At 42.5% G+C, this 12,480-nt stretch overlaps 1 protein-coding gene across 3 annotated transcripts in view; it reads left to right on the top strand.

Annotated features, from left to right (window-relative positions):
* RPAP1 (RNA polymerase II associated protein 1) overlaps nt 1–10,305 on the top strand; it is a 39,046-nt gene extending 28,741 nt beyond the window's left edge. For 2 of the 3 annotated variants that reach the window (XM_082282811.1, XM_082282813.1), the window contains 7 exons: nt 1,861–2,056; nt 2,987–3,136; nt 3,571–3,713; nt 4,921–5,725; nt 6,472–6,648; nt 7,325–7,381; nt 8,128–10,305. In XM_082282811.1, coding sequence (XP_082138937.1) covers nt 1,861–2,056; nt 2,987–3,136; nt 3,571–3,713; nt 4,921–5,725; nt 6,472–6,648; nt 7,325–7,381; nt 8,128–8,283 — 1,684 coding nt within the window. In that variant the 3' untranslated portion in view covers nt 8,284–10,305. Of the gene's footprint in view, nt 1–1,860; nt 2,057–2,986; nt 3,137–3,570; nt 3,714–4,920; nt 5,726–6,471; nt 6,649–7,324; nt 7,382–7,792; nt 7,885–8,127 lie in introns of those variants that run through there. The other variant, XM_082282812.1, reaches the window with a different exon arrangement.
* Nucleotides 10,306–12,480: the final 2,175 nt, after the last annotated feature.

The raw sequence follows: 12,480 nt of genomic DNA, 5'->3' as shown, positions 1-12,480 counted from the left end.
ACCATTCCCCTGCTAAGATGCTGTTGTCAGAAGCTAAGGGAGCCCCATTTCTATACTGTACTGTGTTACAGCTCTCCCCCCTCCCTCTTCTTCTCCCTGTGCAATGTGCCCCACATATGGGAATTGGAGTAGAGTAGGGCTCTGTCTACACCCTGCTTTGTCCTCTCCCCCCTTAAAGAAAATGCATGATGGCTGCAGAGGTTCTGCATCTCCTCCTTTTCTCCTGGTGCTGCTGCATCTCTGCTTTGCCTTGTAGTTGGGGTTTTCATATCAATTTCAGATTATTTTAATCACTCTTGGCTTTGATTCTTCTTTGGTTTCACTGGTCTAAAAAAAAAAAAAAAAGCAACACGACTAACATTAGTTGAGTCCCTCTTACATGATGAGGTGAGTGTGTGTGTGCATGTACTGTTTATGTGCTCTGTGTGGTGCTGCTTATATAAAGGAATGTAACTAGATTCACATCTTTAAGCTCCTGCAGAGCTTCATTAGGGCTGTGAAAACCCCTGCAGAGAAGTGCAAGAACAGATACCAAACTGTTCTTGCAGACATTTGGATAACATAAGCTCTGGCTCTGGGAACAGTTAAGAACTGCAGATATTCTGTCTTTCTGCTGTAGAGGGAGCCTCCTTACTAGGTTGTGATTAATCTTCTGGAGCGGGGATTCTAAAAGGCCTAACTTACAGTCAGGGAGGCATCCATCTGCCTCTAAGAACATCTGATACAAAGGGCACTTGAAATTTTTGGTTTCAAGTGGTATTTGAATGGTCACCAGTTTAGCCCATGTTCTTTCATGACTGAAACTGAGATCTGAATCTTTGGCAGCAAAGCTTCCAACACAAGAGCACTCATTTGAGCCTTCTCCATCTGTCCTTGAGGTCTGAAAACAATGGGTTTGGTCAGGCTATAAAAGCTCATCAGCAAGAATTCTCCCAGGCTGTTCTTAACACTGGCTGGTAAAAACCACGGTCAGCTAATCTCTACTCTAATATTTTTGCTATTTTGTCTAAACTTTCTGGGCAGTTTAGGTCCAGGAGTTCAGGGTACTTCATGAGCCCCACATGTGTTTATGCATCTCGTACATGTAATACCAGTGGTAGAAAGAGCAATGCATTTAAGCAATTACTTTTCTCCCATAGAGTAGTGATATGGATCTTTGACAGGGTTTGCCCTATTACCCCATTACCAGTGAGCAACTTGCTTGTGGTCACTTTTCCTTGTGGTGGTCTTACCTGTACAGACATTATGTATCTACTGTGGGCCCCGCAAGCACTGCTGGTGTGGGAATTCATAGTTCCACCTGCAGAGAGCACACACACCAAGAGTGATTTGCACAGTCATGTTCATGTGTACATTAAAGCTAGGTTCTTTCTGAATACAATTTAAAAATCATTTCAGTAGTACATGAAGGGCAGCATTTTTGCAATGTCAATTTTAGGTATAATCTGGCTTTTTGGCTTTGCCTACAAGTTTATTATTGAAATGTCTTGAGTGGCTGGGCAGCCCTATTAGCCTGGTGTGTGTATGTATGTGGGGAAAGGCGTATTTTTTAAAAATCAAACATCCAATGCTTTCAAGTATCTGACATCAGAGATGCGTCACTGCATCGGTATTTCTGCTCATCATGACCAATTCAGCTGAAGAGAAGAGTTCCTGACAGCTCGCTGGCATTAGTGTGTATGGCAGTAGTGCTTAGTGTACCAGCTGTGACAGTGGCTTTTTGCTTTCACTGTCTTCAGGGCTTCCATTTTACTGCAGTGTGTGGTACAGTTCAGATAGATAGCAACGTTTCAACAAGATAATTCCTCAGCAGTGTGAATGCTTTTGGCTTAACTCCTCTCTGTTTATTTGTTCACACAGGCCATGTTCTGCTTTGTGTAACCCTCTGTCCTGTTCCCCAGCACCAGAATCTGTCGTCAGCATTGCATCTCTGAGTTGCACTGGTGGCAAACCTCCTTTGAGCCTGGTTGGCTCGAAGTCACCTTTCCCCTTCCTCACTGCCCTCCTGTTTCTCATCAATAACATCACTCACATTCACAAAGGCCTGACCAGCAAGGTGAGAATAGACTTTTTCACTATAAATTCTAGGTAAATGATGATAATACTTGTGAGTGAGGTTAGTATTTGTACCTGCCCAGGCATCAAAGAGATGTTAGAAGGACTGTTAAAAGCAAATTGTTGTGCATTTTTATTTTAAAAATATTAAAGTATTATAGAGAGAAACAGCCCCACTTTCAGAACAAGTGGGATGAAGATCAGAAAAATATCTTGTCTTTGAGTTGCAATATGCAGTTGGCACCAGGAAGCTGGAATTACAGAGCAGATGATGCTTAAAGGATGGATTTATAAAGAATGTTGAGAAGAGTTGAATAACTGTTGTTTGACTGAGCAAAATATAAAACTTGAGTGTCAGTGGAGGAAAAGCATAGTTGAAGCATATGTAACAGAGAAAAATGGTGTAATATTAAAGAAGAGAATGAGTGCTACAGTGCTACAGAAGAGGGTCCTTCCTACTTCAGTTTGTTCTGAATTTTTAGAATAAGTGAGTAATGGAAGATTGCAGACCCTAAAGAGCAAATGGCTGAGCCCTTGAAAGATGGAATACCTAGCATGAACTTTCTCAAAGCCTTCCTGTGTCACCTCATGTTGAATTAGCTGATTGGCTACTGATGGAAATATCTGGCCAGATGAGGGAGAAACACTTTAAGCCACTGGCCAGGTTTCTGCCTTACAAAGCACTATGGAAAATGTAGGCAGTGACTGTCGGTTATCTGTGATGCGGATGATCATGATGGCTGCAGGTGAGCCCTGAGGCAGAAAAGCAGATATTTATAAGGCTGTTTTTAAATATGCCTTTTGGAGTAGCCAACAGGAATTCTCTCATGGGAGGAGGTAGGGGGTGGGCCTTGGAGAAGGCTGTGTTTTGCTTTCTTCCAAACACAAACTGTCTTAATACTATTTTTCTCCACTTGTGATTCCTTTACAGTACAGCTCTGTGCTGGGTTTCAGAGGCTTGAAGGATTATCTGCATCAGAGCTGGCAGACTGGACTTCCCTCTGTGACTCCCTCATCTGCGTGGATCTTACGCCATGAGTATCACCTGCAGTACTTTGTGTTAGCGTTGGCTCGGAGAATGGTATTCTTATTAGTCCTTTCATTTCTTTCCCCTGAGGAATTGACTTCACTGGCAGCTGATCTTTCTTGTATCTGACTTAGGTCTGGTGACTCTTCTGCTGACTTTTGTGCCCCATTAGCAAATAATGTCTTTCCAGTTACTGATGTGGGGATTTAGTTCCAAAATACTTTGGATGAAAAAAATCTGCTTTTGCCTTTCTTTGGGATAGAGTAGGAACAAAGTTTTCAAGTGTGTTGCTAAAAAATTGTCGACTATCTAAGGCAGTCAGGGGAAGCAGAAATATATCTTGGTATGAATGCTGACAGCTCTTGCAGTCTGCCTCAGTCTTTCACTTTCCAGTGAGATCTATGTCTTGTTTGACCCTCCTGTCCTTGCTGAATGTCTTGTTGACAAATGATACAGTGCTTTTATCTGTTGTTTTGTTTCCTGTGCAGGCAGGCACTTGTCCGGATTACACCCAGCATGCCTCACTTCATCACTGTGTTGCCATGGCATTGCTAAGCCGTCTGTTGCCAGGGAGTGAGCATCTGGCTCACGAGGTCCTACTGGATCTTGCCTTTAATCCAGAGTTTCTTCCGTAAGCTTTGCATTTTTTCCTTTCTCTAGTCTGATATGTGGGAAGACATGGGGAAAATAGAAAAAACACGTTGGCACTGCAATTTTGTCATAATTTTTGGCCTGTAACAGGGCCTGTGGTTAAGTTTCACTTACTCATTGGCATATTCTCCAGGCACAGAGCCTTCTAATCAGGCAAGCAATGTGGTTGCATATTTTTCTCTGATGTACTGGTGTTGAGAAATGTGATGAGTTTCTTTTGATTTCCTCTGTGACAAGGCTTGTGTGATTCCTGATAGAACTGATCCTCTCTAAGGCCTAGCATCTGCCATCCTGAGAGTAGTGAGTCTAGAAAATAAATGAGAATTTGTCATAGCCTGAAAAGCTTAATGAATCTTCCTCAAACCCTTATTATTCAAGTTCTTACACAAGTATTTGCTGATTTGACAAATGCCATGTCTTCCACCTTACACTGGAAGAAATCATGAGCATCTCAAATATGAATCCTCTCATATCTGGGCGAGAAATGGTAGCAGTTTATCTTGTTCATTTCAATCTATTTGAAATTAGCCATGGTGTATCCCTGAAGGAGGTTGAACCAAGGTGCTATAAGGAGATACTATGTTTTTTCAGAAAGAAGGAAAATTTGTTTGTGGATTTGTTTGTGTGGTGGTGTTTTGTTCTTCTTTTTGGGTCAACAAAATGGGGAGTCTTTGGTCTGAGATTGTGGCATATGGATTTGACAAACACCTTTCACATGCACAGTTTCTGTCAGTTCGTATGGTTCCCCTGACCTTGCCACTGCCAGCTGCAAAGCTACTGTTTTGAGCATTGTCTTAGTGGTTCGTGTAGGCCTTATCTGAAATGCAGTATTTAATCTCAGCACTCTCCTGTCTGTGTTGGTAAGTAGGCTGCCTCTCTGGACAAGGGGTTTCAGCCTTCACACTAGACTGGCATTGTGTGGAGAGTTTTCATGGCACAGCCTGTGTTGTTGACTCCAAATGTGGTTCTCTGAATTCCCTGTAAATGCCAAGGTAGCTGATGCTTTACAGGCCCTCTGTATTAGAATAGCTTGATGATGTTGAAAGTGCTGAGTGATCTGCATATACTACTCCTCCTGTTCCAGGAAGACTGTAGAGATGAATTTATGTGGTGTGTTGTTTGTTTGGCATTTCAGGTTTTTGTTTGTTCATTTGTTTCTTAAACTGTTTGTTGTCTTTACCTTACAGTGAAGGGAAAGCTGGAGGGCCAGAAGCAGCTGACTTCTCTGATATTCTGCATCTGGGCACCAGTGCCAAACTGGCACAGCCTGGCTCTGCAGCAGCATTTGTTCCAAAGGTTACTCGTGGTGCCCTACTGAGAGAATCCTACCAGAATCTGCCTTCCATTCGTTCCTGCTACCTCTCTCACTTTGCCCACTTGCAGCCCGCCCTTATACGTTCTCAGGCGTCCTACCAAGGGCGGAATTACCTCATCCAGTCAATGCTGCTTCCTGAGGCCAAAGGGCCCATCCTGCCTTCGGACTGGCCATTCTTTCCACTTATCAGCCTCTACAACAAAGTGACTAATGCAGAGACACGTGGGACTATACTGAACTCTCTCCCACTTGATCTCATCAACACTGTGACCTTGAACCTGCAGTGGGTCTTGTTGCTGGAAACCTGGCGATCTAAAATCCTTCAGAGCATCCCGACTGCTGCCAAACTTGCACGGCTCATGTGTGTCTTCCTCACAGGCAGTGACCTCTTTCTAGAAGCACCTATCCACCGCTACACAGCTGCCCTTCTCTCTGTGTATTGCCAGCCCAAGGCCCTGGACTCCCTGAACTTGGATGCTCCTCTCCCTGGTTTGGCATCCTTCCACGATCTCTATATGAATCTCCTGGAGCAATTTGAGGGTGTCTCCTTCGGAGATCCACTCTTTGGAGTCTTTGTTCTTCTACCTCTACAGAAGTGTTTCAGTGTTCATTTGCGTCTCTCTGTTTTTGGGGAGCACACAAATGTCCTGCGGGCGCTGGGAGTGCCGTTACAGCAGGTAATCCTAGCTTATGGTAATTGCCTGTCACTACGTATTTCTGGCTCACTGGGCTCTTGCTTGTGATTCTCCAACTTTGATTTGTGTGTATATGTGGAGGGCAGGAGCTGTGAAATAGCTCAGCCTTCAGTGGAAACTGTCCCAAACCTTGCTTAGTCTAACCATTGAGAACCTTTTAATTTATAGGTTGTGTGTTTGAAGGGCTGGTCGTACCCTGTGTTCTGCTACCTTTCCCTTATATAAGTGTTTTCACACCTTGGTAAGAACTTTTTCCTTGCCCATGCATAGACAAATAGTCATTTTCTCTCTCAACGATCTTTCCACATATACTGGAGTTGTGCTCTGCTGAATAACTCTGCAAGAAAATTTGGTGTGTCAAGTGTAGGACTGCGTTTCATTTGAGTGAGCAGAGCACAAGAGATAGAATTTAGTGGTGCTGTCGGAAGTACCCTGTCTTCTTACTTTATATGTACTCATCTGTGCCAAAAATCAGCTGCAGTGGTAGGACCAGTAAAACATCTCTCCATGAAGCTGAAGAGGTCCTGACAACACTTTGTCAAGGCAGGTCGCATCAGTCCGGGTGGGCCATAGCAGCTCTGCTGCAAATGGGATTCATGCCAGTGGGGTACATCGCATTGTATAGGTGGGCATGCACAAGGAAGGGCACCCTAGAAGTCATGAACTTCCTCTCACTGCTTAGACCCTGACAAAAGTTGTAATGTTGCCTCTGGATGGGTTTGTTGCAGTTTCCTGTGCCTCTTGAGCGCTACACTTCCCCTCCTGAGGATAACCTGAACCTCCTGCGACTCTACTTCCGAACGCTGGTCACTGGTGCGCTGCGCCACACCTGGTGCCCTGTTCTGTACGTGGTGGCTGTGGCTCATGTGAACAGTTTTATTTTCTCCCAAGAAAGCACAGCACAGGTGGGTAATGGATAGCAGAGCTTCAGGGCTGCAGTCTGGGTTCTGCATTTGCTCTCCCTGTGAATCCAGTGTGGCTTCTGATGAATCACTGACCTTTGGGACTTGAAAACAAAAATTGTAAGCAAATGCATTGAGGACTGGTCAGCTGCTTGAGAACCCACATATGAGGCAGCAGCTTTTGTTCATTATACCCTAAAGCACTTGCATTAATGGTAGCCAGTTCTACTGAAATCTTGGAGGTCAGCAATTATGCGTTCTGTGGTGTGGGGGGAAGAATAAACAGAAAGCATAAGGAAGGTGATCAGGCAGAGAGAGCTCGTAACAGATTTGGCCTCTGCCGTAGCAATCTTAAGGTGCAAAGGACTTTTTTCTTTGACTTTGCTTGAGTAACCAAGCAGAAGCCTCTCTATGGCCTTGGGGCCTCTATCAGTGAATAGTTGTGCTAACAACACTTCACATCTGATCTGCAGTTCTACCTGGAGGTTGAGAAGTCAGCTGAGATTCAGATCAGGGAAAGGAGCAGAGAGGCAGGATTTAAGTGATAAGACATCTCAAGCACTTTCTGCTGGAACAAGCTGCTCATCAATATAATGAACAAATCATCCTGGACTGCTGTATGCCCCTGGGCAAAGGTATTACTGCACCATATTAAGGAAAGTACGTGTTTTGTTCCCAGGAGACAGATGCTGCTCGGAAAAGCATGCTGCGGAAGACATGGCTGTTGGTGGATGAGGTAGGATTTGTAAGATTCAGTTTGTGTCTCTGGGAATTAAGTTTTCCATACATGGTGCTTTTACAGACTTACATTTGGCTTTTGAAATTTGTGTTTAATTACCTTGCTAATTTGAGAATGAGAGGAGATTAGCAGCAGGATTTCGGCCTGCAATAACTATAAATACACTTAACCAGTTCTTGTAGTAATTGACCTCAGAACACTGAGCCCATTGGAACCTAGATTAATCTCCTGTACTGTGTTGTCCATGCCTCTTGTCCAAGCAGCATTATATCTGGATAGCTAGCAATACTAGAGGAATGATTATAGCACAGTTATGAATAGGTGGCTAGCAGTGATCTGTCTTAAATCTTAGTTGGATGCTACCCCTGAAAAGAACAGGACAGATGTAAGGTTTCTCTTTTTTTCAAGGAGCTTGCCAAGATCTATCCTTTGTGGGACAGAGCTGGATCATTTGGCCCTGGGTGATTAGTGTCCAGGGTAAATTATTAGATCACACTCAAAAATCCACTTGGGTTTCTGGCAAGAAGTCCTTGGAGGGGCTGTTGAGACAATGGAGCTGTGTTTAGAAGAGGAATTCTCATTCCAAAAAAGGTGAATTTTATTGGAAGAAATTTGCCTTTTATAGCTCTTCTATTGAAGATGATATGATTAAATATCATGGGCATGATGGAATTGTACTATTTGCGGATTTGCTGTGTTGTGTTTGAGACAGTGGAAAAGATTGGATACCTTTCTTTCTTCAGAACTTGAAAAAGCACCTGCTGTACTACAGACTACTGAATGCAGAGAGTCCTTTGGGATTTGACCTTTATGAGCAGCTCCCTCCCATGCGACTGAAGTACCTCCAGATAGTGACACAGAAGGAAATTATGGAGAATGCACCAGCAGTAGACTCATAGCAGAGCACTTGTGCAAGAAGAGGGCCAAGGTGAAGAATGGAAGAGCTCAGTTTGTACTTCACTGATGAAACTACTTGCAGTTCAGATGATTTAATGTCTTACCTGGACATTCTTGGCATCTTTGCCTAGTGAAGCACTAGTAGAATGCTCCCAGCCCTGCAGAACAACAGACATGTTGTCAAGATATAACAGCATGTGTGTGTGTGGCCTCTCTGTGATGGATGCTGGAGCATTTTCCTTCATTCTCCTTCAAGTTGTTCTGCTTCTTCCCAGAGAAGGTGAGAATGTGTCTGCAAGGCCCTGGACTGTTGAATAAACTGAAGGAAGTGGAAAAGCTGTTTTGGTCAGTCAGGCTGGAAACTGGGTTCTCCAGATAGTGTCTGTTTTCCCCAGATCCTTCCATTGCTTTTTTTGTACCTTGGATTTTGAATGGTCCTTTCCTCACACTGTACCCTGCAAATAGAATGACGGTGCGACAGGGAGGAATCTGATCCTGAGAGTCTTTTTTTTTTATGTATAAGCATACATACAAGAAGTTTCTGAAAGATGGTGTTCTGTGCATACACTCAGTAACACAGATGTATTGTATCAGACCTCTAAGAAATACGAGTTCCTAGTGCAGAGGTACAAACAGTGAATATCCTCTCTTGGCTGTCTTTTGGATGGTCTCTAAACTGCTTTCTTTTCTCCCTTAATTTGGTTACATGTATAACAAGATTAAAAATAATTTCTTTGCAGGCCAGAATGCTTAGCAGTAACCACCCCTCATTAGAGAAAAAAAAAAAAAGTATCTGCTTGTTTAGCTAGTGTATGTATTGGTTGCCCTCTCAGGAGAATGCAATTTAAATTTGGAAGTGGAGTTTCCTAGCTCAAACATAATTTTTAAAATGTCTAATTTGATTCCACTTCTATATCCAAATTCTGAATTGCAGCCTCAGACACAAGGGCTGCAAATACAGGCGCCTAAAAGGCTCATCGCAAGTGCCACATCAAGCCCAGAATTTACTCTAGGTGTATGATCTCACCAGATGTTTTCTTTATATCCAGTAATTTTTGTGTGGTCACTCTGGCAGGCTTTTGTTTGGAGAAATTGACTTTCATGAAGAAAACTTTTTAAAGAAATTTCTGATGTTTTGTTCTTAGGAATAAATTCCTCTGGAAGGCGCAGGGTGATGCCTGGTCTGAAGACCTAAGCCCCTGTCTTTACCTGTCAAGCAGGCCAAGCTAGCTTCCCTCTGAAGAGACCACGCCTGTATTAGCCTTGCTCCAGTGAATGTCCCAACAGGCGTGTGAATCACTGTTAATAGGCCTACTTGTAATTACTGAAATTGTTCAGACAAGAAACAAATTCCAGACAGCAACTTAATAGCATCAAAGAATCATTTAGTTAGGAGAAGAAAAGACCTTGTGGCCAACCCTAATACAGTATCTTTCTTTCACCTGACAGTCAAGTGTTGCTGCCCCCTCAAATGCCCGCACAATCACATAGGGCTTAGGGCATTTGTGGCTGATGCTGTCTTTGTATTGGCAGTTTTCTAAGTGTACCAGTCCCCTTAGGTTGCCAAAAAATAGTCAGTTTCATCTTTTTCCCCCTTTATTTCAGAGAGGATGTGGGCAGAACTGGTGTTTCCTTCCAATCTCTCTTTTTTTTTTTCCTTCCCTTTTGATCTCTGATTTCTGTCTGCAGCAGATCAATGGCACGCAAAATAACAAAAGCACGGTAGTCTAACAGGATTTTTTTATTGTTGCTAATTATTTTAAAAGTATTTGATGTGATTAAAAATTTAATCAAAGTCATTCTAGTTTTAATTTGTCTAGATAGTGAGAGCCCAGCAGTTGTCTTTCAAGAGCAATGGATAGTAAAATTTAAGGACCCCTAGCTGGCCATTTAAGAGCAGCCTTCATCAAGGACTTTACATTTTGCTTTTCAGACCTCTACTTATAAAATCTCTTCCAATCCTTTGTGGGATGCAAAGTTGAGTTTTGTAATGTGTACAGGATGTAAATAAATATTTTGATAGTTCTGCAGGAGTTTTTTTGAACTATGAGAATGCTGTCCTTTGAGTCTTTCTTGTATTTGCATAGTTCTGTTTGCAGTTTATCAATATCTTGGAACAGCTGCCACCTTAAAGAAATCTACTAAATTTTGGAGCTCTGTAAGAAAGCTCCTCAAGCCAAAAATAACAGCCTGCTTGTGTGATGGGTCAGTAATACAGGGTACCAAATGCTGTGTGGGAAGGTGCAGGGTGGTGTGATGTGATTTGACACATGCCCCGGGTGGAAGACTGTCCACAGATGGTATTTGAAATTATAATGCAAGTATCAGCAGTGGAGGGAAGGAAAAGAAAGGATCCCAAGTAGTTCTGCAGGCCACAGTCATAAGTAGAAAATTCAAAGGATGCTGCGTGTGAGCTGTAAGATTTCAAAACGTTGACTGTCACTTGAGATGGTACATGAATTTTTTAAGGCTTTTGGCAGCCTTGTATGGGATTTCTCCACAGAACGCTAGAGGGCATTGCTTTATCTAGTTTAAATGCAAGATTTCTCAGCTTCAGTGCTATTGGGACCTGAAAAACAAACAAACAAAAAACTAACCAACCCTTATACATCGTTTGAATTTTCTGCATTTTTTATTTTTGCATATACTTTTGAGGCAAGTGTGGAGAATTAAATATTTTATTGATGGGTTGCTAAGAACCATACAGTGTTTTGCCAGCAGGAGCAATTTTGAAAAATTATAGTACATTGAACGTAAGATTTAAACTTAAGCTGAATGCAGTCTGAGGCAGGACCAAAGCATGCCCATTCTGTTAATCCAGTTTAATCCTGGTCAGGGTAAGTGAGGAGATGAAGAAAATTAAAACTGTCCAAAAAAGTGGGAATGACTTCTTAACTTCTTACTGAAGCCTTAATATTTCTTTGAGAAGAAAATAATTCTGCTGTAATAAGACCCTCAGATAGGTTTCTGGTGTTGAAGGGATTCTAACTCAGAAGAACATACGTTTTCTGATAACTCTCATCAGAAGTCAACAAAACCAGCTACAACAATTCCTGCCTGTCTTCTAATTCTTAAAAAGAGCACCCCATCTTCTGGTCCTTTGTGGCTAGAATATGCTTCTTTTCATCCAAGTTAGTGATGATGTCCCATGTGGATAACAGTGGGATCTCTGTTGATACAAATTTAGCATGGAGTGTGCTGAAAGGCAGGAGCAATGTGGTTTTAAAAACAAATGGTTGATTGGACTGAAGATGAGTTGAAGATAATCCTTTTAGCATTGCTGTTGAGTAGGCAAGTGGGAGGGTGGGGCTGTCACAGTTTTGCATCCTATGACTTTGATGGCATTCTACTGAATTTTCCTTTGCATTTTGAAAGGGAACAGAGAGCTCTTCCATCAGCTTGGAAGCTCATTCTTGTCTGCCAGGAAGAAATGGGGTTTGTGATCCCTCAACTGCGTGAGTGGTTTGAAGTCCTGGAGTTTAGAATCCAAATGTGGTGACTTGGCTCACTTTGCTGAGTAGGGACGGTTCCCAAAAAGATGTAGGCAACTCAGTAGCTGGCAGTACTACACACTGAGGTAGGATAAGACCTGACCAAAGAAAGTAAAGGGTTAGGCAAGGAAGAAATCAAAACAGGACTGAAATCATACTGTATGGGAACTTTTTAACAGTTCACACAGAGCATTATATAATTGAAGGACTAATTCCACTGTATTTATTGACTACTTCAGCTTGACAGTGGAATTTAATAATCCATTTCTAGACTAATGCATTCTGTCTGGCCACTTAATGCCAGGCAAACCCTAAACACCTTTTGCTGATGAAGTCATGGACAGAGCAAGCCATAAGATGGGGATGTATAAATATACTGTGGGTCAGACAAACACGTTTCTTTTGGTGTCAGACATAAAGAAGAGCAGAAAGGCATGTTAATCATTGCTTTTGCTTCTTCCTAGTTTTACAAAGTTTTTGGAAACTTCTCACTGATGAAGTGCTGCTGCCTCCAGCTGATGGTCATATTTGGGAGGCAAATCATGTTTATTCTCCTCAGTTTACAGAAGCTCACATAAGCTTTACGTTCACAAAGCTGGCTTTCTGGTGTTCCTTGTTTAAATAACGTTGTGGTAATTTACTGGCCTTTGCCCTAGTTTTTAAAAACTGGCTTCCATCCTGCCCTTTTAATGGAGAATGTGCTGTGAA

This window comes from Coloeus monedula (assembly GCF_965178545.1).
Source record: "Coloeus monedula genome assembly, chromosome: 6".
Classification (NCBI taxonomy): domain Eukaryota; kingdom Metazoa; phylum Chordata; class Aves; order Passeriformes; family Corvidae; genus Coloeus; species Coloeus monedula.
This window is presented reverse-complemented; position numbering and strand designations above follow the sequence as displayed.